Source organism: Rhinolophus sinicus, chromosome 3 (assembly GCF_057876585.1).
Source record: "Rhinolophus sinicus isolate RSI-liver-muscle chromosome 3, RSI-T2T, whole genome shotgun sequence".
Classification (NCBI taxonomy): Eukaryota; Metazoa; Chordata; class Mammalia; order Chiroptera; family Rhinolophidae; genus Rhinolophus; species Rhinolophus sinicus.
In genome coordinates, this window is record NC_142503.1 from 194,426,998 (window position 1) to 194,453,505 (window position 26,508).

Consider the following 26,508-nt stretch of genomic DNA (forward strand, 5'->3'; position numbering starts at 1 on the left):
CAGACAGGAAGAGACAGGAGTACCTGGCTTAGTGGACCCCTGTGAAGGCATGGAGCAGTGAAGCCTGTTTAAGGACGTTCCTTTTGTTTACAGCCAGGTGGCACTCCCCCGGTATTCTCTGTGGTCTTTTTAAAATTCTCCGTAAACACAGAGCAATACTAAGATTTCCCCTAGTGGAGAGCTAGCATAACTTTGGCTCAAATAGGTTTGGAGCATGATGAAGTGTCTGCGAATGGATGCGTCAGGGCCTGAATAATATCTGAACACTTCTCAGGAGAAGAGCGATTAGGGGTGTCCATCTCTCAGCTGGGGAATCCTGCCAGTGGCAGCCTGCCACCACATACCTTGATTATCTAACTGTCACCTGAAAACAAAAGCAGCAGCCAGAACAATATGAAATGTAAAATGACTTGGTTGCTGCCATCTTTTTACTTTTATAGGGGAAAGGAATAAAAACTCAAAGCAATGATGCCTTTAGGAAAATCAGTACCTGGGATTCACCACGGTGTGACCTGGACCAGGCCACTTAGCATCCGAGAAGCAGTCCTTGGGCAGACACTAGGAATAGTTTTAATCAATTTAGCCTTTACCAATGCTGTTCGTAAGGGGACACTCTCCTTTTCAGGTTGGAAAATCTTTGCTTGTGCATGCAGACTGTGGATTACTGCACGAGGACATTTTCTTTTGTTTCCATCACGGTATTTACAACACAGTCTGCAATGGGGAAATTGAACCTGTTTGTATGCAATCCGGCGGCAAAAAAGATAGTGAAATGGCCATAGACCTTTTTTTTCCTTTCTTTCAAGAAAACGTTTTTCTTTTCTTTGCGATCCCACGTGGAAGGGAAGCCAATTTCTGTTGCTAGCACTGTGCAGCAATGTTGCTTTGCTGGGTAAACGCACCTGGCTGCATGAGGCTCTCCCTGCCTTTGGGATCTCCAGACACTCATCACGTCCTGGCCAGGTTATCTGGGGCCTAGGTGACCAGCTCTTCAAGGGCAGGTGCTCTGCACAGTTCAAGGTCTGGCACCGACGTTGTTAAATGACGTCCCCGGAGACCCCAAGAGAAGCCTACTGAAGCTAAATTCGCTTATACCATAGCTAAATCCCTCTTAAACGCACAGTCACACGTGAACCTCACGGGCATATCAGTGCCCAGAAAGGAGGCTCGCAGTCACCCATCAATGAATTTACGTGGGAGTGTGTCTTTCCCCGTGGGAGACGCTTGGGTGTAAAAAGATTTCTAGCACATGTTTACCCTGGAGAGGTTCGCCTTTGAATTTATACATCATTTATCTTATATTAAACCGGTGGAGGAAGCCATTGCTCTCTTTGATGGACCTCAGGTCCAGTGATGAAAAACTATAGACCTGAGGTCCTATTGAGGCTGCTCTGTAGATGGATTATTTATCGATAGTTGCAATTATAGTGACTGGCAGGCAGTGAAGAAATTTGAATAATTGTCATTAACTGCTGAACTCTTATGATCTCAAAGGGACTTTAAAGGTCACTCGGGCACTTTGCAATATCACCGCTTAACGGGACTTCGGCTTTTGCTTGAATACCACAAATGATGGGAACCTACCACCTGACAAGGCAGCCCATTTGGTATTTGAGTTGCTCTAATTCAGGGGTTGGCGAACAGTTTTGCAAAGGGCCACATACTAAATGCTGTAGGTTTAGTGGGCCATACAGTCTCTGTAGCAAATACTCAAGTCCGCTCTTGTAGCATGCACTCACCATAGACAACACATAAATGAGTGGACAGGCTGTGCTCCAATCACACTGTTGACGAAAGTCAGTGGGCCGGATTCGGCCTGTGAGCTGTAGGTCATCAATCACTGCTGTTATTCTTCCTTGTCCTGAAAATATCAATTGTCTCCCTGGTGACCTATTTCAACCTTGTAGGGCCACGCATGGAGCTAATCAGACTCTCTCCTATTATAATCTGAGGGAGTTATTTGAAGTTGATTATACCCTCTTTCCAAGTTATCTGCTTTCTTTTGTCCATTGCCCTCCTTTGTCCTCGATTGTCCTGATTCCAAGGCTCTCACCTCCTACTGAGTGTGGGCGGCTGGACCGTTTTGTTTTGATAACCGCTTGAATATGGATGTAGCAGAGGAAGATTTCAGACCCTAAAACCTCCTTGCCTGCGCCAAAGCAGTTGTTTGAGTCCTCTTGACGTTATTTTACCTGTCTTTTATGTCACCCCACACACAGGCCCCGGCCATCCTGTTAGCATGAATGCAAATGGTTCAAACTGCTGCTCATTCCCGAGGCCGCAGGCTGTTTGGATGAGCCAAGCGAGCTCCCCTCCAGGCCCCTTGCTGACGAGGGAGCTCTGCCGGGTAGATGCCACTGCTCCCTGGGCTGGTGTTTTTTTCTCTTTAAGCTGGAGCTGCTAACACAGTCAGGTGAACTGGACTCAGGGAGGTGGACGTGCTTGGCGAACCATAAAGAGCCAAATAGAATTATTAGGAAATACCAGGACTGGGCCACACAGGAGGGCGTCGCAGATTCAAGCGGTGGGGTCTGCCAGGGCTCAGCTTTGAGGCTGAGGGGTCACCCCCCCCCATCCTCCCACGTATGTGATGAAGGCCAGTGAAAAATGGGATGTGAAAGGCTTTGAAAACTGCAAAGCATTGTAAAACACTGGAAGGTCATTAACAAGTAGAGCTGCTTTCCTAAACTATTTCTAGGGAATTCCTTTCTTCCTCCTTCCCAGACCCCACTTTCCCCCCTCCACATCGTACACTTACCTGGCTGAACTACACAGAGTTGTTCTCTAAAAATTACAACTAGGTTTGACTTTTCTCCGTGGGCTGTATTTTTTTAGTATTTGAAGTTTCCCCCAATTCACCTCCAGGGCCTTGCCAGTGCTATCTTCGTACATAGGACATTCTCCCCTTCTCCCCAACCCATTCCCTTCCACTTGGCTGATTCCCACTCACCTTGGAAAATGTCTCCATCAGAAAGTCTCCTAAATCCAGGGTGGGGGTCCTGCTTTGTGCGACCACACAGCCCGTAGGCACCACAGCACTGGGCCACACTGTCCTGCCAACTGGTATCTTTCTACTAGACTGACTGTGAGGGCCAGGGCTGAGGCGGCTTCACTACCAAATGTCTAGAGCCAACCAAGTGCTGGACACATAGTAAGTGCTCAATAAACATTTGTTAAATGAATGAATGCACAAATGAATGAATGAATGATTTTTAAAAAAGCACCACCTGAGAATGGGTGAACAAGTCATGCCTAGCAATGCACCCATTACAGGTAGCTAAGCCCTCTGCCCTCCACAGCGTCCTCCACCATGGCCCTGCAAAGTGCTGATGTTTGCGCAGATCATGACCCCAATGACCCTATGAGTGATGGGAGGTGCCCTAGTCAAGCAGGACCTGTAAATCCTTACCCCGGTGGCTGCCTGGAGGCTGGGTCCTCTCCTCCAACTCCTGGCCCCACCTTCTCTCCCCATTCACCTATCCATAGGCCCAGCTCAGCGATAGCCTTACCTGCACCTCCAGGGAGGCGACTGGCCCTACTAGAGGCTGTGGCTTCCCCAGCTCCATCCATCCTCTTGTTTTCCTGTCTTGGGTCTCTTAGCTCCTGCCCACATGCGCCACTGTTCAGAGCTATGCATGTCCCCACACTGTTCTCCTGATGAGCCTATTCCTGCTCCTGTCCCCTCCCCCCGCCCCATACCTGCTCATGCCTGGAGACCCAACCCAAATGCCACCTCCTCTGTGTAGCCAGCTGCAGCCCCTGCAGACAGATGTGCCACTGTCACCTATGCCTCCTAGAGTCGTACTTGGTAATCCCTATAACATAGAGCTTCTCAATTCAAAACAGAATTGAAGGTCTGGTACTGATAATAACAGCGATCTTATACTGAGAGCTGACTCTGTTCCAGGAACTATCCTGGCAACTTTACACACGCATTTCATTTGTAACCCTACACGTCAGGTAGGCACTTTCTATATTATCATCACCTCCATTTTCCTTTATCCTGGCAGACAGGTAGAGTAATGGCTAAGAATGTGGGCTTCGGGGTCAGGGAGACCAGGCTGCACCTCCCGAGGCCATCATTTGCCAGCTGTGTGAATTTAGGGAACCCAGGGTACCTCTGTGAGCTTCCCTCTAAGAAGGGATAATGGCCTTACCTTACAAGCTTCGGGGAGGTTAAAACGGGCTCTTGGGTAAAACCCTTAGTACCTGGCATAGGTTAAGCGTCCATAAATGCCCCTAGGAGGGCCTAGAGGACAGAGGGCTTATCTAATTCACCTCTGCATCCCTAGTGCCCAGCACTGGGCCGGCCTTCAGTGGGTGCTCCTTGCAAATTGGAGGGGTGTTCCTCTACTGCACAGCAATGAACATCGGAAAGACGTGGCCCTGCTGATTTATGGGTTTCCTTGATCCCAATGTGCTGGTGCACACCCCACCTCTCCTGAGAAAAGCATGAGGGATGACACTGCAATGTACCTGCTGTCTTCTTGCCCCGCCCCATGCACGCACAATAAAGGGTGAACATGCTGGCATCGGCTATGACACCAGCCAACGTTTTCCAAATCTCTGAGACCTGTGAATGAGATGCTTGTGCCGTCAAATCACATTTCCCCACAGGCTGCCCTGTTTCCTGGAATAGTGGGGCCCAGATTCTGGTTGGACATGGACTTCAGGCTCTGAGGTTTGTGTTTATTGTAAGCCCTGGGTTCCCAGATCAAATTAAATGTTCACTTACACCTGGACATTGGGAAGTCTGAGCAGAAGGAAGAGCCGGCTGCCGGTAGACACCAGGAAACAGTCCTTTCAGCGTTTTTATGGACCTGCTGCCTGGCTGCCAGTGCCCATAAAAATGGGTTGGGAAGTTCAGGCGTTGCTCCTAATTTCACTGGGAAATGTTGGATCCCAACTGTTGTGCGTGGACTGGGAGGCAAAGAGTTTTTCCATAAAAGTGTTGCCTTTGGGCCTTGGTTTCTTAAGACACAGATTTCTGTTTGGATGGGTTTGCGGGATTTTTCAGCAGGACTTATTGGCATCTCAAAAAAAAAAAAAAAATTTTTTTTTAAACTAATTACTGGAGAATCTGTCCTGTCACCTGGTCAACAAAACCCTCTTGGGCCCTGATATCTCCTAAAGCCTCTTATAGAAGGGATCTGTTCTATTGAGACCCACCAAGAATGTGGGGTGTTCTAGGGAAGGCATGATCCCTCTCCTTCTCTGCAAGGCCTGTCTTCTGCCTCTTTCTCCCCCACATTCATACCAGAGAGGAAGAGAGAAAAGCAGGGTGGGGAAGGGGTATGGGCTCGGTCCTGGGGGTGAGGTGATGGGCGGTTCCTATACTGTAGCAGGAATGGGAGGTCTTCTGAGGAGTGGGGAAGTGTGACCCTTGCACTCAGCTGTTGTAGAGGGGGCAGCGGTGGGGGGTGGGAGCCTGGGAACCAGGAGGCCTGGTTCTGGATCCAGGCCAGCTTTGAGGCATGCGGTATGCTTGGGCAAGTTACCTCCCTCACAGGTGAAAACAGTGGTCCCTATGAGGACGGTTCAAGCCCCTTGCCCCACTGTCCTGGGCGTTGGGGTGTGTTTTGGTGAAGTCCCAGATCAGGAGACAGGCTGCATGCCTTACAGCAAATACACGTTCATGGAGCACATTATGTGCTAGTACTTAGCTCTGAGCTTTGGGGACTAATACTCCATTTTACTGAAGATGTTAAGTAACTTCGAGAACATTGTACATACTGCAGGCAACTGGAAGGGTCCGGATTTGAATTCCAGTCTGAGAGGCCCAAATCCAGAAACAGGAAGGCTATCCCCGGGGCCCCAAAGGTGGGCAACTGGACACAGGGGCGGGGTGGGTAGGAGCCGCCAAGAAGATCGGTTTGATCACCACATAGCTGCCTGCAAACGCCCAGGTCTTCTTTCTGTTCTCAGAGAGGTAGGCGGAGCTCAGCGAAGGGAACTGGGAGACCTGTGCTTCCATGATGAAGAGACAGCCAGCGCAGGAGCAAAATGTCCAGGAAGGAGGGAGGGAGACCAGAGGAAGGGTGAGGCTGCTCCTGCACCTGCGTCCTCAGGTCCCCATGTACAGCACGTGGGTGGGAGCGTGCCACACACACCCACGCGCCCACAGCCACCTTCTCCACGCTCCTGCCCGGGCCGGGCCCATCTCCGTGTCTGTGGGTGCCTGGCCTCCACCGGCCACTTCGCCACCACCTGCTGCTGCATCCCCAGGGAGGGGGGAAGGAGCACGTCCATGCCTCCCCATATCCGCTCCCGCCCAGCTCAGACCCCCAATCCTTCAGGGCCAGGCTGAGGCCACGTCTTCCCTGGGTCCCCTCCCCAGCGCCGGGGAGGAGGCAAAGGGAGGAGCTCCGGCCGCAGCCGCTTGCCCTCCCCACTCAGAAGCTCCCCCTCCCCTCGGCTGCCGCAGCCCCACTCGTCGCGCGCGTCAGCGTGGGCTCCCCGGAGCGAGTCGCTAGGTAACAGGGCTGGCTCCGCAGACCCGCGGCCGGGGAAGCCCGCGCGCGGCGTCAGCATCGGCGCGGTGGGACGCAGGGACCCTCTTCCCTCCGCGCCTGCAGACCCGGGTTGGCACGCAGCCCCCTCCTAGGATGACTTAACCTTCGCGATCGCAGCCGCCGGTGTTCCCCTCCCTTGCAGGGACCCCGACGCCGCCAGCCCCTTCCTCCTTCCCTTCTGGTGCGCTCTGCTCTGCGAGAGGCCGGGTGAGCGCCCCACCGCCTGGGTCTCCATCGTTGCTGGTAAGCTGCGCTCGGGGGCCAGGGCTGGGGCGGGGCGGGAACAGGGGGCGCGCAACGAGTGGGGCAGCTTCCGCCACCACGGTTGCCGGACCGGACATGTGCTAAAGTTTCTGGGGCTCCGCGCCCCGCTGGGCGCGCAGCGCAGGGCGCAGTGGCGTGGTGGGTGGGGCGGCGCGGTGCTGCTAGTCGCCCGGCGTCCCCGGCCCCCGCGGGGCGCAGCCCTCCGCGCTCTCACGTTCTACCTTTCTCTCTTTCCCTCCGCGCTCCCTCCCCGAGGTCCTCCCGCCGAGCCCCCACGCGGCGCATGAGGAGCCCCGGGGCGCCGCCCGGAGACGACTCGGCTGCGCGCACACCTCGCCAGCGGCTGACGGGGACATGTGCAGCGTGAACCCGGTCCTGCGCCCCGCGGCCAGCCCCAGCCGGCGGTGGCCAGCGGGTCGGCGCTGCCCGGGAGAATGAGGCAGGAGCTAGCTGCAGCCTCCTTTTTCTCCTGCTCCTCCTCCTCCTCCTCGCCTTCCTCCGGCTCCAGTGCCCCGGGCCCGGGCCGGGCTGTGGCTCTGCTGCGTGCCCCGCGCGCCCCCCGCCCGCCTCCGGATGCGCTGCTCGGTAAGACAGGCCCTCGGCCTCGGGAACAAAGCCCCTTCTCACTGCCGGGAGGCCGCCTCTGAGCCCCCTCCCTGGCCCCCACCCAGAGCCTGGAAGCCTCTGGGCTTCCCATTGAACCCCTCTATTCCCCTATTCCCCAAACCCTGCCTGGAGGCTGAACTGCCTGGACACCTGGGAGACCTGGTGCTTTCCTCCGCCATGGGGGAAGCAGATGCAGTCCTGATGCGCAGGCAGGAGTCTGTTTGGTCTAGATGAGCATATATGCATCCTGGGCTCAGACTCATTTGTGTGTGTGTGTTGGGGTGGTGGCGACCACTCATATGCAGTAGCCATGTAATGAAGGTCCAGGCTCTGCTGGCTAGTGTGCCTCAAAACCACTCGAGGAAGTAGATTTCTTCCTTCCATGGCTCAGATTTGGAAACTGAGGCCCAGAGAGGTTGGTTGAATGACTTAATCAAGGTCACAAGGTCAGGAAGTGGGAGACCAGGATGGGAGCCCAGGGAACTCTTTCTGCTTCTCCACCCAGCTGATCCCCTGGTAGCACACACACCTGTCCCATTTCTTCTACTAACTGCTTCCTCCAGGAGTTAGTGCATGTATGTGTGAAAATATCTGTGTGATGAGTATCTGCTGAGATGAAATAAATGGCTGTCAGCATGTTTTGTCCATCCCTCCATCAAGTGTCTGCTGACCCCTGATGTGGGCTGTAAGTGTAAAGCTACTTCTGTTCATAATATGTTCCCCTGGGTGCTGTCTCTTCTGGGATCCTGATTCTCCCAGGCCGTGGAGGGAAGGGAAGGGCAGTGTTCAGTTCCTCCCATGTGCCCCTTCCGTGCTGTGTGTGCCCAGCACATGCTCAGCCTCAGAACCACGTCCCAAGCCTTTCTGTGAGGTGAGGGCACGCCGAGGCTACCTGCCCCTGGTTGTGTAAGTCTTGGAGATGGTTACTTAACAGGCGCAGGGGCTGATCCCAGATGGCCACTGGGCAGGAGCCGACCCTGTCAGAAATTTTATCTTGGTTCCCAGTTGCCAACCCTCCATGTCAGCCGTTCCTCACACAGCCCAGAAGAAAAGGGGAGGGTGTGTCAGTGTAGAGGTGAGGCTTTCTGTTTGCCCCCCAGTTCTCTGGTTTGCAGCTTTTAACTCTTTGCTAAGTGCATTGAGGTCGGTCCTGAGGGGGGAAGCCGCACGGAAGCATTTGATTCTGGTCTGAGCGGCTTGTCTAATCGGTTGAGTCACCGAGTGTTGGGCTTGGTTGTCTGCACAACTTGTACAGTGTTGGTGTCAGTGCAGGGAAAGTCGCTTAGCAATAAGGGGCCTCAGTTTCCCTGTTCATAGAAGGAGCAGAGTCAGACTGGATGACCTCTCAGATCCCTTCCAACTAAACAATTCTACGAGTGGGAGAAACGTGGATTACAGGCCTGGGGTGTGTGAGCTGATCAGACACATACATTTGAACTGATAGCGCTGCACTGAATAGGTTGTTGATTTCCAAGAAGAGGATGTGATGGGGAAAGAGCTGCAAGATTCACCCAAAGGAGATGCAGTGCAAGCAGTGCTTTGGTGGATTATCTATTAAAGCATGGTGGCTGTAAAATGTCCCATGGTGCCAGATTGGGGTTATGGGATAGGTGAGGCATTTCATTTGGAGAGATGACATTGCCCCTAAGAACTGATGAAATCCAATGTATCAGCCCGATGTCCTGCCGGCTACAAAGCGGCAAGCTGGTGAGCCTGCCTCGCTCTTACGGACAGAAGCCCTTATAGTTGAATAGGTAAAACCTTCTCACTTAAACAATTAGGGCACATAAATAAAGTCATTTTTAGGCTCTCCCCACTCTGTTGTTTGCTGGTTATACTAGTGACAGGTGACACTTGGCTAAGCAGGGACAGAGGGACTGTGACAAGAAAGGTGGGCCACAAGGTTGTTTAGACCCTGTCTTAGTCTTTGCCTGTTGATTACAACTAAATTCATTAACTTGACCTATGGGCCCTTAATGGGGTTGTCACAGGTCTTTTAAGGATGTGGATTCATGAACCTTTTAAAGTGCTACTGGATCCCAAAGGAAATGGGCATGTCTCACTTTCTTCCCCAGAAACGAAGCTCCCTGCTGGTTTGGTGACTGTTTGAAATTCACAAAACCAGAGCAGAGCTTTCATTTTGAAAAGCTCATAGGGTCTGCGCACGGCAAGTAATGCATCTTATGTGGGCATATTAATCTCCCAGCCTTGTATGTTTCAGCTGTTCATGACGAACTGGTGAGGCTTTGAATAAAAATGAATGCAGAGAAACAATCTTCATTAACTTACTTTTGAAAATGATAATGTAATTAGGAAAGGAAGGTTTTTATGCCATGTATCATACTGCTGATACCCAAAGCCAGATTGCACAGTAAAATATTACTCCCACTCCTGATAGCTAGTTTGTAATTCATCAATTCTCTCCCATTTATCCACCCTTTGCCCCGGCGTGAACATGTGCAGTCAAGAATACATCCTCCCGTTTCAATATTGCTTTGTCTTAAACTCAGTTCTTTTCTGGAAGATCTCAAAGGCTGAGCTCTTTCACACCATCCATATAATGGCCTCGTGTTAAAATACGTTTTTGGTGCCTTAGATTTCTTTTGGGAGAAGAAGATGGTTATAACAAATGAACAGTACAAGACGGCGCCCTTGTTGGCCTCCCATTTCTGACTCGGAAGTCTAGGTCATAAACCCTTTTGATGGGAACTTGCTTGCCCAGCACTGAGACCCCAGTTTGAGTGCTATGGCATTTGTGCAATAGTAAGGGTGTGCAGAGGCACCTATGGGGGGTACCGAGGAAAATACCATCCTCCAGAGGCCGGGAAACCTGAGTGGGAGTTATTCCTGACTCTGTTGTTAATCGACTTTGCAACCTAGCACAAGTTATTCCCATTCTCTAGGTCTCAATTTACATATATGCAACGAGTGCATACGTTTGCATGAGTCTCTGTCGACGTACATGTGTGTAAGTTAGTACCAGGCGAGCCCATCCAACTCTGAGCTCAAAGAGTCCTCAGACTTTGGATGCAGCTGGTTATTAATAGCTGCAGAATGCTCCGTACTCTAAGGTTACATAACATTTCCAATTAGACATCCATATAAACAGTAAGGAACGGGTCATTATAAAAGATGCTACTTATGGCCCTCTGTGTGGACTCTGAATGCGTGACGATAGAACTTCCATCTTAAAGGCGATTGTGCCAGCTTCCCCATCAGGGGAAGTTCCTTGCCCCATGGAGGCTCAGCATACGTCTGAGAGGGCTAGGATGAACTGTGACCCTGTAGGGTCCACGTGTCAGGAGCCCCAGGAGCCATTATGTAATGTGGGTCAATGGGGTAGGAGAAATTTGGCGATCTAGCTGTAGAGCTCCAGGTCTAGGGCACTTGGAGGTTTTGCCTCATCTCCGGCTGTTCCTGGAAGGTAAAGAGGGGAAGTATGTAATTACTGTTTGCAGTTGTTTTGACAACGGAAAGCACTTTAATTAGAGACTTGAACTCAGCCGAAGCTGAAAAACAGTGAGACGTTCATAGATTTGGCAGTGGTATTTTTGCCGGGTTCTCTGTGCAGGCTTCTTGTAACATTGAAGTATTCTGTTGTCTGGGGTGAGGTTTCCTAGCGAAGCTGCAGTCATTGTCAGATAAGAGGCCAGAGAGGAAATGGTGGGAGAGAGGAGCCTCTACTCCTTAAACATTTTGTGCTCGTGACTGCCAAGCAGAGATCGTTAACCCCGTGTTCTAGATGGGGCACCCAGGCTCAGAGAGCAGAAGTGTGTTGCTTCTGCCCCACAGTTATTCAGTGGAAGAACCAAGCACGATTTCAGATTCACTCTCCTAATGTTTTAATCACCCCACGCACACCTCGTTTCCTCTGCTGCTGCAGTGTGTCTGGCAACCAGCGTGTGTCCTCCATCCCAGATTTCTAAGTAACACCACAGCCCCGAGAAAGCAGGCAGATCTGATGTGGGTAACGTACGGATTTGGCTTTCGACGATTTCTGAATTCACGGGGCTTTGTTTTCACTCTCTGTCAAATGTATTAGATTCCAAACCTATCTGATACCCAAAAAGGGTTAGCGTTGGTGGTGCTTTGGGGGGAGCTAAGATAACTCCATTAGGTCCCGTGTCTCTTGGGACGTGATCACAAGCTGGCATGTGGAATGTTCTAGAAGGCTTTGCTAACCTGCACGTCTCGAAAAGGGCCACAGAACAAAAGTTATGTAACAGAAGGTTTTGGAACGAGCATGACTCCTCCTCCAGGAGGCCACAGGAGTCAGTCCTCCGCAAAGTAACAAACTAGAGAGGGAAGTCAGAGGGACACATTCAAGAACTCGAAGATTCACCTACAGCTCTCACGAATTTCCAGGACTTAGGAGGAAATGTAGGTTTTGAAGAACTTTCCAAGCCACCGAACAGAGATGCCGGCCTACCAGACGTGTCGTGTGGCCTTCAGAAGCCCACCCAGCTCAGCACGGCTGCTGCTGTTCTTTGCTGATGGGCTCCACATCTGGATGGGTGTCATCCAGGACCAAACAGTCCAGAATTCTGTTTGCAACACACCATTTGCAGAGAGTAAAGGGACGTAGCTGAAGTCACCCATCCTCACATTCTCGTAATGATACTCAAGCTGGTTCTCCCGGCCGGCAGTTTCAAATCCCCCCAGCCCAGATGCTGGCCTTGCCCATGGCACGTGAGTGATGTCTTAACAAGCAGGACCCTCTCTCCCCCTGTCTTGGATTACTAGATTGCTTATAGGCCAAGAGCTTCAAGTTTCGTGATAGGTGATTAACACGAAAGAGCAGAGAGGATGAGTTGGAAAAAATTCAATTGTGATTCATCTCTCATCTCTAAAAATACCAAAACACCCTAGCAGCCAGCACAGTTTTTTGATTTGGTGAATCAGAAATAACTTTGCATGTCCCCACTGAGACCCATAGAGTCTACAGTTTTGTCCCCAAATTTTGGAAGAGCAGCTGCCCAGTAGCTTCAGCCCTGGGCTGGATTTCCAGTACATATGGCTGTTGGATGGCAGAAAATGCAAAAGTAGCCATACAGAGGCGTGGGAGGTGGGTAAAGGCAAGAAGGCAGTGAAATCATGGCCTGAGTTTTGTCCTTACTGTGCGCAGTTATTTGGACACGGTTTAAGGAGAAATGATTTACTATCCATTCCCACCATCAAGAATCACAGAATGTGATTTAAGAATGTTTTCGTGCTGTCTTCCTGTGTGGTTTACGACAAGTAGAGATGGCAGTTAACACGGGGTTAAAAGCCTCCACCTTCGCAAGCCCTCCTCCTGAACTAAGAGCGGTGTGTCTTGGTATTTGCGAGGCTAAACGCTTCCGCAGAGGAGCATTATTGAAAGCTGAATCACAAGGTCAGATAGTGGTGTTTGGGAGGCCTGATGTATTCCCAGCCGGTTCAGTTTCTTAGTAATCTGGTGAACGGCTGTGTGTACCTCATTTAGCATCCCGACGCTGAAGAGCAAGTTGGGAATGTCCAGTGCCTCACATTTTCCCATCATCCCAGGTTTTCAGCCTGGTGCTAATACAGTCTGGGGTCCTGACCAACACCCCACTTCATTCTGCCACCGATAAACCATTCAAGTTCATATTGGCCTTGACGTGACCCCCTCCCCAAAGATTTTTTACCCCTTTTAATATAGAAAAATGGATGATAATGACAATCATCTTTTAATGATTGCTATCAACAATTATGTATATCTTTAAGTAAAGGGAATGTGCTTTGAGAATATAATGCACAAACTTAAAATGATTTATGAATGCATACAGTTCCTGCTAACTTGCTAAGAGGGAGTTATTGAATACTTCTAAAAACATAAGCCCAGCTTTGCCATGTTAAGACCTGAAGGTGGAAAGGGAAGCCCACACCTAGTGTCTTCTATATGGGACCCAAGAGTGGAAAAATATACCTGGTTTCTAAAGGGGAACATTGAGACCTTCCTCAGTTGGTTTTACCAACAAGATCAACATTCCATCAGTCCGAAAATTCCCTGTAGATGCTGATGCTGCTTCTGTACAAGGGCCAGTTGTCCTCAGAGCTGCTCCAGAACATTCCTGTGGCGTTTTGAACACTGTTCCATCCACCTGTCCAGGCATGGAGTCATCTCCATCAGGGGTGTACCTTCCTCTGGTCCTGCCTCATCCCCGGGATCCACTCCCATCCATCTTCCTTTGACAGGTATTGGCTGTCAAGAGTTTAGCAAAAATGTACGGACCACCAGCTCTGTTCTAGGCACTGCTAGGCATTGGGGCTACAGTGGTGGACAAAAGATAGCTGCAGTGTGTCCATACATGGTGTGTCCATACCTGGGATGTCACCCACTGCCCCTTTAAGGGTCCATTAAAAATCTGGAGAACTTGGCTGCTGCAATGGACAAAGGAGGCTGGTGGGGAGAGCCCAGGCTGGGAGCCAAAGGCCTTGTTTGTCAGCTCTGCCACCTTCTCTCTCATCTCACCTAGGTGTAGAGACAAGCTGACACCTCACTCTTGTCCTCCAGTGGTTTCCCTGGCTGTCAAGTGCAAGGATTAGGCCATTGCAGTGTTTTTTTCCAAGTGTGATCTGAGGACTGCTTCTGGGAAAGTATCGTGTGAACTTACTAAAATACAGATTCCCGGGCCTCATGGCAGACCTGTTGAATCAGCACCTCCAGGTTAGGGGCCTAGAGTCTGTCTTTCTAACACTCTCCCCAGTAATTCTCATCTCTGAAATTCGAGAACCACTGACTGTCACAGATGACTGAGAATCCTGCTTCCTGCTCCCAAGTACTCAGAATATGCCCCCCTCCCTGCTGGCCACTCTCTGCACTTCTGCCCATCACTGTGCCACCCAGGCCAGCACTTCTCTCCTAACTGCTCTTTCTGTTTCCTCTCTGTCCTCTACCCTGTTTCCAGCGGGCACCTAGAGGGAGCCTTGTAAAGGGCCACGACACCCCTCTGCTCAGAGCTCCCCAGTCTCCCTCTCTCCCCAGGAGCAATGGTCAGTGACTGTTTGAAGGCCTCCAGGGCCCTGCACAGTCTGGCCCTGGGTCTGACCACCTTTCCTGCCTCCTTGCTTCTCCCCTTCTAGCCCCACTGGCTTCCGTGCTGGTCTTAAAACCCACACAGCTGCTAGGCATTCACGCTGTGAGAGCCCATGGGACCTGGAGACGGACAAGGCAGGGTGACGGAGGGTGGGGAACAGCCCTGAGGAGCTGCCGTTTTCTGTCCCACCACTGCTTTGACAGCTCGTACAGACAGATGCGAATAGTTGCTCTTAAGCTCGCGGGGGCAAATCTCAGCTTCCAGGCCCTCCAGCATAGTACGAGTTGTTTCAGGAGCAACCCTTTCACTCTGGGTACCACCTTATAGGGTAACTCCTTACTGGGCTGGATTGTCAACGTGGGTCTAGAAATCTCTTTCGGAGGAAGTTTCTAGAAATAAGCTGAACCTCCTCCCCACCCGTGGGCTGCACAGGTTTTTCCGCCACTGTGAATCCCAATGCTCTGGCTATCCCCCTTCTCTCTCTCCCTCCACAAGCGTTTGCAGAGCACCAGCGATGTCCAGGCACTGTTCCAGGCCCCTGGAGGAGAGAATCTGCTCGGTTTCATCTCTCACATGCGCTTTCATACAGATGGAACAGTGCGGCCTGGATGGCAGTCCTCTGGCCTCTACCTTCTCCCACCGAGGAAGAGGGGCTCTGGGCAGTTTGTCAGAGCTCTCCTGGGCCTGGGTTAAGCAAACTGCACTTAGAAATACTGATCGCCTGGCGAGCAGGACGGAGAGAAGGACCATTGCCTAAGATCTATCTCCGAGGCGAGCTGAGTGCTAACTGGGTGGAGACATAGGAGAGATAAGCAGATTGGTAGACGAGCTGTGGTCAGTGCATGGTGCTCGTTTGGGTTTCCTGAACCTACCCGGCTCTGTAGTATATCAGCATGAGAAAGGCCACGAAAACTCAGACCGTTCTGGGTCCTGCCCATTGAGGGTGCTCCTCCTCGAAGGTTATGGAGGGAAGCATTTTCACTCAGTGTTGGTCTTCATGCAGATTTCTGCAGCAGACACCTTCACTGAGAGGCTGTCAGGCAGGGTGGTGTGGAGGACGAGGGAAACAAGACGTTTCAGTGGGCTCGGATGGCGGGGGAATGTGTTATGTAACTACCTGTAGCTAATCAGAGGGGTTGATGTGCCCTAAGAAGGCAGAGGTGGGAAAGATGGGTTTGGATGAGAGAGGTTGGAGGCATTTCACATGAGCCTTGAGAGATGAGTTAGGAATGTGTCAAGCAGAGACTAGGGGGAAAGCGTTCCAGGAAGGAGTGAAAGTATGAGCAAAGCAGAGGGTGGATGCCGGACACAGGTAAGCAGGTGTTGTTGTAGCACCATGGAGTCTGTCTGTGGAAGCGGGTTTCTCTGTCCTGCCTGATGGGAGGGGGTCTTGAATGCAGGTTAAGGTTGTGCCATGTCTTATGGTGATGGAGAGCCATGGGAGGTGGTTGAGTGAGGGTGCTGGTTGTAAAGGGATAGTCCTGTTTCATGCTCCCTCTATAACTTCTATATTATAGTGAAGATGTGTGAAATGTTCAGGAAGGTGTACTGTGCAGGAGGGAGCTTGACTGTTGGTAGGACCTCCCGGCCTCGCTTCTCTGATCAGGCTGGTTCCTCTCGTCTCTGACTGGTGAATGATCCTCCAGGCACTGCTGCCCAGACCCAGCTCCACTGACCCTCCTGGGGCTGGGAGGGGGGAGCGAGGTAGCCGCTGGCTCTGGCACTTGCTGCCCAGCCATCATGGACTCCAGCCAATAGGAAATGGAGCGGGCAGTGTCCCAGCTTGATTCACCGAGCCGTGGGTCTCCCTGTGCCTCTGCAAACGCATTCAGGCTGCTCCTGGCCTAAAAACAATGCTTCCAGACCTACATCCACAGCTGAGAAAATCCAGGGCATGCATTCGCCGGCCAGCTTCCCTGAGCTTCCCCCAACAGCCGGCTTAATGGACGGGAAAGGGGGTCAGTGTCAGCAACCAAAATGTTTACCTCTCTGTGACCATTTGCTTTGAAATTAACATGCTTGGCAGAGCAGGTGACTTCTGCAGAGCTGGCAGAGTACATGGGGCCTGAGGAAGACTGCCCCAAGGGTTATTAGAGGTTATGCCACCTCTGTCTTTGATCTCTACCGTCACATTGCTAAGGGGAAGAGAGAAAGAAGGGGAAAAAAGCATGTTCCACAGGCCAGTGGGCAAATTCTTAGCTGTTTCTGGGGAGTTTGGCCCTGGCAAAGAGCCTTCTTCAGGCCTGGTTGACTGCCAAATTGTGCCAAGGGCAATGCACCCCCGGCAGTTTGAAGAACTGCTGCCTGTTGGGGAATTCACCACATTGAAATGTAAGCCAGAGAAAGGAATGCAGCTCTACCCACTCATTGGCCCCTTCTACAGGCCAACAAACCGAGGCCCAGAGAGATGAAGCAACAGGCCCAACGTGGAACAAGGGGCTAATAGCTGAGCGGGGCATCAAATCATCTGGAGTCGGTCATGACCTCTGAGGCTGGCCAATACCATGTTGGCAGAAGTCCACGTGGAAATGGACAGTTTGTACTCACACCGCCTTGCCACCAACCAGGCATGGAGGATGTGGCTTTCTCCTTGTTCCTTTGCCTTTTCTCTTGGAAGCCAGCCCCAGAGCCAGGGTCCTGGGTAACCAGAGTTAGAAGGGGCTGGGCATGACCCTACATCTCTGGCCCTTTGGTTGCTCCTTTGGTTGTGAAAGCTTGTGTGGGTTTTTAATGCAAGGAGAGAGCATATCGCAGCAAATCAGAATGGTTCTCAGGATCTAGGCATGGAAAGAAATGAGGCTGAGGTCTCTTTTTGGAGCTCTGGATATCATGAAAAGCCCCATAAGTTGTCTCGGGAAAGCCTGTTGCCCTGGCTTTCAAATACCCGTTTAGCCCAAAGCTAGTTAGTTATTATACATCTCGGCCTCTTTCTTTCAACTGTCTATTTCCTGGATCTCAGCACCATGGACAGAACTTGCTCAGCTCCGGTAGTTGCCTCTAAGCTGTTGAGTGTGGGGTGTGGTGTAGTCTGGAAGGTAACTCAGCTGAGTTTCTGGAAAGACCTGGCTCTTGTGACTCTTTATTCTCCTTCTTAAGCGTGTGCTCCCAAATGCATGAGAAGCTGCTGGCAATACTGTTGGCTGACTTCACAACAGTGAAACCTTCAAGACTTTATTAGGCAGATATGCAAGTACAGTTCCCATTCATAAAATGTATCTGTCACAGCCCTACTCAATATGAAGGAATTATTTGCAAACTTTCCCAGGTTATCACCTGCACACTTGGTAAATATATGTATTAGATAAACAACCTTGAGAGACCCATACGTTATTGCATTTCAGGACAGAAGTAATCTACCTGCTGGCAAATTTCACAGGTTTCACCACCTTATTTACTCTTCTTGTAATGAAAGAGAAGAGCAGAGCCATGAAAACGGACCTCATGGGATGGGATGCTAAACGTTTTTGGAAACTGTGTGGGTGCCATGTGGAGATTATTGTGAAGACATCTCGAGTGTCTGACCTCAGTCGCTTTTGTTTTTCCGGTCAGGGACCTAGTACCTCCCAGACTGGAATGGCGGTTCTTCCACGAGATTCTGATGGCTGTCACAGCTGCTTCCAGCGGCTATGTGTGCCTTATTTGAAACTATTCTCAGGGTCAATCTGTGGAGCATCTCATTCACTGTGTGATTCTTGGACAATTTAGTCTTTGCAAGCCCTGTTTCTCTTCTATACAACGGCCATAACAATAGCAGTTAAAGATAGCCATAGATTTTATATACTAAGAGCTTATTTTGGGTGGAGAATCTGTGCTAAAGAAGTATTTCCCATGGACTATTTCATTTAATCTGAGCAACAGCGCATTTGAGTAGTTACTTTTATTATCCCCATTTTACAGATGAGGAAACCAAGACCGCGAGTATTTATTGCTGCATGTGAAATACCTCCAAATGGTGGCTTCAAACACTAGTCATCCTTTATTTTGTTCACAAGTCCAGGGGTTGCCTGGGCTCAGCTAGGTGGTTCTGCTGGAGACCTCAGGTGAGATGACAGTCGGACTGTGGCTGGGGCTAGGATCATCTGGAAGGCTTCCTCCCTCGCCTGTTTGGCCCCTTGGGCTGGGAAGATGCACGCAGCCTTAGGGCAAGGGGAGGCTGGCACAGCTGGGGCTCCTTGGATCTCTCCATGTGGTCCCTCCAACGTAATGAGCCAGGCTAGCTGGACGTCCTCCCCTGTGGCTCAGGGCTGTGATGCGTGTGTCCCAAGAAAGAGTAAGCAGGGGAGGGTGTATGTGTCTGTCTATCGCCTGGTATGGCCAAGCCTCGAAAATTGCGAAAGGTCACTAACTGCATATTCCCTTCCGTAGAAGCAAGTCACTAAGGTGGCCCACATTGGAGCCCATGTAGATGGAAGGAACATCGAAGAATTTTCAGCACATTTTAAGCCACCAGGGAGAGCTTAGGTGACTTACACAGGGTAGACAAGGGAAAGTGGTAGAGTGAGGTGTGACCCAGGCGGTCCGATCCCGAGCTCACCCTGGCTTTCCTGTGACATTTTTAAACACTGAGTGCCTTATGTTCCCTGCAGAAATCGGAGCTCCATGAACACCTGTGCTTCTCCCCGTTCACTTCCAGGCAGCTTCCCCGAAGAAGCAAGCAAAGCCAGGTGTCTGTTCCGCGGCTCAGCCGCTCCTCCTAACCTGCTCTGCCTGCCCTCACCTCCCTCCCCTTCACCAGGACCATGTTCTCATCTTCTGGGGCCCCAGGCACTTTGCCTCGTGGGCCCCTCCTCCATTAAAAAGTGTCAGAAATGATATCTTGTGACTGAGTTGATATAAAGATGCACATTTTAATATTACATATTAAAACAGTCTCTTCTAAGTGAAAGTTCATTTTTTTCCTTCTCATTTTGAAAGAAGTGAACACATTTTCGTGGGTTCTGGGCACTATGTCTGCTGCATCTAATGGAGGAGTCACACCTGCCCGTAATACCCCCCCCCCCAGGCCCCCGGCGTCCCCTCCGGCCTCCCCTCCCTCCTTTATCCCTCTCTTCTCCTCCCCTTGCCTGCACTGCTCTACTCTTTATGCTGGTCCCCACTTTGCAGGCCATCCTGCTCCCCTGGACTGAACCCCCAAATGCTCGTCTGTATCCCCTGGGCTAGTACTGAAGCTGGAACGGAATGTTCCCAGTGGCGCTGGGTCTCCTCGCTGTCCTGGCCCTTCACGGGGAAGGCCTAGCTCATGACAAGGGACTTCAGCAAAGACTTCTTCTCGTGAGCAGTCACCCCGTCCGGTTTCTGGCTTGTCTCTAAAAGCAGAACCCCCGAAGGTCCTCACTTCTCGTTTCCATGAATGCTTTACAGAGGTGGCAGCGCGGAGACGGTTTCTTTCAGGGCTGCTGCCTGAGGTCGTGTATCTTGATTAGCACATGGGGTGGCAAGAATCAGACACCCCCAGCCAGCTCATCAGCACCCTCTCGTTCATCTAGAAACTTCTTATTGAGCAATTGCTCTGTGGCAATAAGACTTACCGGGTCTCTGTCCTCATGGAACTTAGAGGCACAGACCCATGAATTATTATAAGCAATGGGAGATTTTTGATAAAGCATTTCGTGGAAGCCAAAGCCAGAAGTCAGTCTGGCTTCACGAAGAAGAAACGATCACTGAAAAATCAGCAGCAGCAACCAAGTTGTCTCCCTGCCTCTCTGTCTGGAGACCCCGGTCTGACCATCTGGCACCTCCCCCCACCCCCACCCCCATCTCTCAGCTTTGGCTTTCTCTTCCTGTACCTTTGAGCACATGGCCAAATAATGGTCACCCCAGAAGAGCAGCATCAGCCCTACATCTGCTTGACCTCACTACTCACCCTATCTGCTTGGGTCTAGATGCCCAGGAGAGGAGCTTGAGTGACCTGGCTTAGGTGGGGGGGTCCCTCTGGTCTCTGGCTGGGCGGGTAAGGTCCCATGGAAAGGAGAGCTGCCTCTCCTTGGCTGTATTTGGGATGGTTCCCCAGGAAAGGTGTGCAGGGGTGGGAGAAAGAAGTGGCACCTTCACTATACCTTGTCTCAAAACCATTTCGTGGTTTGGGGTTGCAGTTGCCAGGCTTCTGATGTACCTAGGTGAGGACGTTTGTTTCATCGAGGAATTGGCATGAGATTGCCAAATTTCAATATGCCACCATCTATTACCACCATCAGATGATAAATGAGAAAAACAGGAAGACCCTAATATTAGAATTTTCAAAAATTCATTATTTGTAAGTAATTCATTTAATTAAGTTGAATTAATCAATGTGTATTCTTGGATTTTTCATTTTGCCAAAGACAAGGAAGGCTTTGGCCATGGCCTCACTTTGGAGACCCATGGGCACTGAAGAACCCAGAGAAGTCACTTAAAGATAATGACGACACTACAGCAGCATTAAGAGCTGACCTGAGCCAGCTCCGGGCTCAGAGCCTGGCGTGCCCTATTGAATCCTGTGTCTCCTGCAGGCCACTGTTACTGCGTCACCACATGAAGTTGAGAGCATGAGGCTGAGAGGTCATGTGCTTTGTCCAAGGTGGCACAGATAGCAAGAGGAGGAGTGGGATGGATTCCAGGTTGACTCCAAAAAAAGGGTCCTTTTGGGTGAGGGAGATGGGTGGGGTCCCATCTCTAACAGAGACAAGCCTGTAAGATGGGTACGCTACCAGCAAAATGGACAAGCTGTTTGGGCTGTAACAGGGGCTCAGGATTTCCCCGAAAGGATGTTGACTTAGACCTTGAAGAACAGGAAGGAGGCATTGGCCAGAGGAGAGAAGGAGGCACTGGGAGTGAGGATGGGGGAAAGACACAGAGGCAAGGACGGAGGCCTGGGAGAGCATGGAGAGCCAGGCAGTTTGGGGTACAGGGGAGCAACACGATCCATCTGTGATTTAGAACGCTAGCCCTACTGACAACATGAAGGCTGGACCAACATTTGCAAATTAGAAATTGGTGCTGGCAAACACTTTTCAACAGAGCAAACGTTTGGCATATGCAGATATGTTCAAATGGACTGATTTCTGAATACACATTCTGGTTTGGAAGCTACATCTTCTGGGGCTGCCGTGAGAGTGGTCTAGACTTTAAATGTTGATTCGTTTCTTGGAGAAAACCACTGGCTTTTAGAATAACTTCCACCCTCTTCCACAAGACTGACTCGTTCGTGGAGTTTTGTTCCTAAAGCCCTTTCACGGACACAGTCGGAGTGGTAGCTCTGTGGGGAGATGGGCAGGCCTTATGTCCTGAAATGACGGATGAAGGAAGGCTCGGCTGCCGAGGGAGACCACGCAGGGTCTCACAGGTGGAGCAGGGTCTCTACTGCCAAGTCCTAACCACAACGACTTCATACCTCGTTCACAGCCCTAATTATGCACAACACGTGTGGCGGGGGAAGAGGGGCTTCTGGGCTCAGCTCTGTTGTCACATGTCCTTGCTGAGTGCTTAGTTCCTTGGGGCCACTGTAACGGTACCACAAGCTGGGTGGCTTCAAACAACAGACATATTCTGCAGGCCAGAAGTCCAAAGCAAGGTGTCTGCAGGGCCCGGCTCCCCCTGAAGGCTCTAGGGGAGGGTCCTTCCTTGTCTCTTCCAGCTTCTGGTGGTGGCCGGCCGTCCTGGGTGTTCCTGGGCTTGTGGCTGCATCACTCCAGCCTCTGCTCTGTTGTCACACGGCTCTTTCCCTGGGTGCCTACTCTGTATCTCTGCTCCCAAATTGCTCTCTTCTTTGCCTTGTGAGGACACTGGTCATTGGAATCAAGGTCCACCCTAATCCTGTATGATCTCATCTTAACTTGACCATATCTGTAAAGACCCAAATAAAGTTACAGGTACCAGAGGTGAGGACTGGAAAATATCTTGGCGGGGGGCACTATTCAACCCATTACGCTGAGAGACTGCTGGGGGGAGAGGTGGCTCCCTGGTGGGCAGTGCTTTCCAGTCAGAAGGCTCTGTGAGTAGTCGGTGCTCTCTGGCCCATTGGGGTTCTACCTGTCGCTTGCACATGCCCCCAGTGGGTCCCTGTGTCCTGCAGCCCCTGTGCCGCGATGGGTGTGGAGTCAACTTCTGCCAGCTTGGAGCTCGTGGGGACAGGTTGTGCCTCTGTGGCATCTGTTTGGGAGGCTGCCAATGCCTGGGGCAGCGAGTGGGTGGCGGCTTGGGCACATAGCGTGTTCTGGGGAGCAGGCTGCGTGTAGCGGGCGGTGGCATCCTTCCTCAGGACTCCAGGCAGCATCTGGCACATTGCTCGGTCAGGGTATTGTCCTAGCTTCAGGGCCATCAAGGGGCAGTGTGTTTGGGGAAGTGGCACAGAGCTTAGACCTTCAAGTTGGTCTGGTTCTTTTCCCCACCACCTTGCACACATCACTAGGGAAGGGATATTTGGCCACCCCTGTCTTCCCACACTGTTTCGGATGCATAGCAGCTGCCACGTGTTTGCAGATGCAGTCGCCACGTGGCTGGTGCTTGGTGACTCTGAGATTCCTCTGGGTGAGTCTCTTCACTTTCTAAGCATCCTGCAAGGCTGCTGGGGGAGGTGATGAGATCATGTATATTAATTAAAACCATGTTCTCGAGAAGCACCAGCTCTGGTCATAATCTGGGAGATGGTTCAGGAGGAAGCAGCAGGACTTGATTGCAGAACAGAGCACAGTCAAAGATGACACCTCGTTCTCTGGGGTGGTCACAGGGATGGGCAATCCGGCCCCAGTGGGAACAGCTCATAGGAAAGGGGTGAGTTTGGACCAGGAGGGTGGCTCCCTGTAAAAACTTATTGCATTTAATAGAGAAAGTGGAAGTAGGAATTCTGTTCTAGATCTATCAAGTCAGCAGCGACTGTGGACCCTGGGGGTGGGAACATTTTCTCACTACAGGAGACCAGAGGGGCACAGGGACCCCTAGGGAGTTCTGTTAGGGGTCTTCTGCCAAGGACTAGAGGAGACCCAAGAGGAGAAGGGGGGCAGTGGAAGGGGTAGGAAGCAGCAGGGGAGCTTGGAAGGGGCAGTTTGTCCTGTTGGTAGCCCAGAAGGCAGCTGGGAAGAATGGGAATTCAAGGTCTTAGGAAGTGGGAGCCTGGGGAAACCTAGGTAGTCATGGGAACCAACACACCTGCAAATACTGGCTGCCTGGTCCTTTAAGGAAAAGTTTGCTGCAAAGTAGAATCCCAAGTGGCCTCGGGCCAGCAGGGAAGGGGCCATCCTCAGCTAATTCCTCACAGCTCTGAGGGTTCCATCTGTCCTCACCCCCTGTGTGTGGCCCTGATTCCCAAAGCTACCTGAATGCTCCCTAAGGACCGGGGCTGCTTCTGAAAGACCACGGGTTTCCTCCAGCAAAGTACCAGGTACATAGTAGGTATGCAGTTAAGAAGACAAGACCCCCCCACCCCCACCCCCAGGCTGTGCTGAGTGCTGGAGTTGTCAACCCCTGCTTCACGTGAGAATATTGAAAAATGCTGACACCTGTGCCCCCTCGTTTTGCATTATGATTCAGCTGGTCTGAGGTTGGGCCTGGGCAGCAGTAGTTTTAAAAGCTCCCCACTGGCCCTGCACCCAGGGCAAAGACATACCACCAGGGCTGTGGCTCTGTGACTGGGCGCTTGCCTGCCTTGTTGGACCTGGTTCATCTTTGCTGAGTGGCCGAGAGATGTGCAGCCCCACAGACGCGATGTACGTGATGGGTCTGGCAGTGCCTGGCACACAGATACCCTCGTGACTCTTGATTCACAGTGGAAAGCGGGTTTTGCCACGTTTGGGTGGGCAGACTTCTCAACTCAGAGAAAGGGCAGCTTTCAGGGAAAGGGAAGAGGGGCAACGGGTGCCGGAAGGTCCCGAGCTGGGTCAGTGGCTGTGACGGTGTTTGTGGGACAAGAGCTCATTCCTTGGCCTAGGTCCCCTTTTGTGAAACAAATGCCATTTTGTCAGAATCCCTCTCCTTGGGGCCGAGGCAATGCAGTTCCTGTTAACGAGCTCTCGTTGAACACAAACTCCGTGCCGCATCTGTGCAAGGGGTTGGGGACCCCTAAATGAATTAGACAAATTAGACAAAGTCATGCCCAATTGGAGCCCAGCGTGCTGTGATCCAGGACAGCCAGAGAGCAGGGGAGGAAGTGGTTCATTCTAGCTTTGCAAGGATCGGGGTGTGGGTCGTGGAGACAGACAGGGCTTGCGTGGCCTCTGGCAAGGGTCCTGCTCTTCGAAACATTCTTTTGTTCTTGGTATAAACCATTCCCAGTCGGCTGAGGAGGGAGCTTTGGGACCCAGCCTGGGACCTACAGATGCTGAGCTGTGAGTCTGAGATGGTTAGGTTTCCACATTTTTCACAAATCCCTAAGGCCTGCCTGGAAAACAAGGGCCTCCACAAGTTGGCTGCTTCTCCTCGCACCATGGCAGGGTTTCAAGAGACCTTAAGGAGGAGCCTGCCGGCCCCTCAGCAACCTCAGATGGGCTACAATGATGTGCAGGAAGGTCTAGATCAGGGGTGTCCAAGCTGCAGCCCGCGATCCATTTTTTATTGGCCCGCAGCAAATTCCAAAAATATATTTAGTTTACTTAAATAAACCAGGTGAGGCAATACGTACTTCACCTCGAGTGAGTGGCTCGGCTGTTTGTGTATTTTACCGCATATGGCCCTTGGTGAAAAACGTTGAAAAAAGTTTGGACACCCCTGGTCTAGATGTAGTGATGCTGTGGACGCAGGAGGGCTTGGACCCGAAGCATCCTCGTGCAGAGGGTTCTCATGGAGTGGCGTGGGGTGCTGTGTGGTGTCCCCAGGAGGGGCACTGTTCATCCATGCTATTCACCCTGGCTGAGCACGTCCTCTCTGCTGGCACTGGGTTGGAGATGAGGGTGGAGGCAATCAGTCCAGCTCCAGCCACGCTGGGAGTGAGGTCAGACAGCCGCGTGTCTGGAGCATGGTGAGGAGTGCTGCCAGCCGGGTCAGTGCAGGGAGCGCAGAACTAGCACTGAAAGCCCCTCCTGGGAGGGGGCTCCTCTGCGCTGTGTCTTAAAGGAAGGATAGGGTCGGTCATGAGAAGGAAGACAGTCCAGGCAGGAAGAACAGATCTGTGTCTTATCCCGGGAGGAGAGCGCTAGGCAAGGCTGCGGGGACTCAGCTCGAGCCAGTGGGAGAGGTGGGATGCTAGGCCTGGGGGCCAGAGAGACAGATTTGCGTGCAGGCTTGATTTGGTGGTCAGACTGCTGGGACCGCAGTCTCACTCAGTCTTCAGAGAGTTTTGTTCCAGCAGAGCACAAGTGTGTGTGTGTCCTTCGTGCATGTGTGTGTGTGCTCATGCTTGTGTGTGTGTGAGTGTGAGTGTGAGTGTGTGTGTGTGTGTGTGTGTGTAGAGACAGGAGCAGAGAGCTGCCGTAGAATGAAACAAACCAAAATCCAGGCCGTGGGCTCGTCAAGTCAGCTAATCAACCATGCTTTACAGGGTGGTTCCCAACACATAGTAACAATACTAGGTCCCAGGGTCGTGGTTTTCGCTAAACCTCACCACATTTCTACAAAGAGGGAATTATCATCCACATTTTCCAATGATCGAGTATCCTTACAAGGTAAGGTCAGGGACTTACAGAGCCTCTTATCTTCTTGGTAGAGTTTTCTGGAATCTTCCCTCTCTACTACTGCTCTGGGCCCCAAACCTTCGAAAATTCTTCTAGGTCCATTTGCCCTTCCTTTGAGCCAGCTGTTTCCTCCTCTGGGAGATTTTCCTGCTTCTGCACCTCCTTCAGATCTTAGCTCAGGTATGACCTCCTCAGGTGTCCCGTTCCCTGGACCCGGCCCCTCCCACCGCAGGCTGTGCTCCTGTGACTGGGCTCCTCGAGGGCACGTGCTTGCCTGTCAATCACAGCATCTACGGCCAAGTGGCCTTTCACTTGCTAAGTTCCTCGCAAGCCTACAGCATGCCTTGTGCCCCTAGCCTGGTACCTGGTCCCAGGCAGGCACTTAGTAAAATATTTGTCAAATAAATTAATGAATTGTTGAGAAAATCAAAACTCAGTGACGTTAAGGAGCGTTCCCAAGGTCACACGACCAGCGAGTTGGCATTTAAACCGGGCTTCTCTGTGGCT

General features: G+C 51.6%; 1 protein-coding gene across 6 annotated transcripts in view; it reads left to right on the top strand.

Moving 5' to 3' along the window:
* Positions 1-5,983: 5,983 nt before the first annotated feature.
* Positions 5,984-26,508, top strand: part of TUNAR (transmembrane neural differentiation associated intracellular calcium regulator) — a 47,015-nt gene continuing 26,490 nt past the window's right edge. For 3 of the 6 annotated variants that reach the window (XR_012494532.2, XM_088797466.1, XM_088797467.1), the window contains exons 1-2: positions 5,984-6,755; positions 7,032-7,361. Coding sequence is in view for 4 of the 6 variants with exons in the window: in XM_088797466.1 (XP_088653592.1) it covers positions 7,211-7,361 (151 nt within the window). In the remaining 2 variants the exon portion in view is untranslated. Of the gene's footprint in view, positions 6,756-7,031; positions 7,362-15,649; positions 15,735-26,508 lie in introns of those variants that run through there. The other 3 variants (XM_088797469.1, XM_088797470.1, XM_088797468.1) reach the window with 3 other exon arrangements.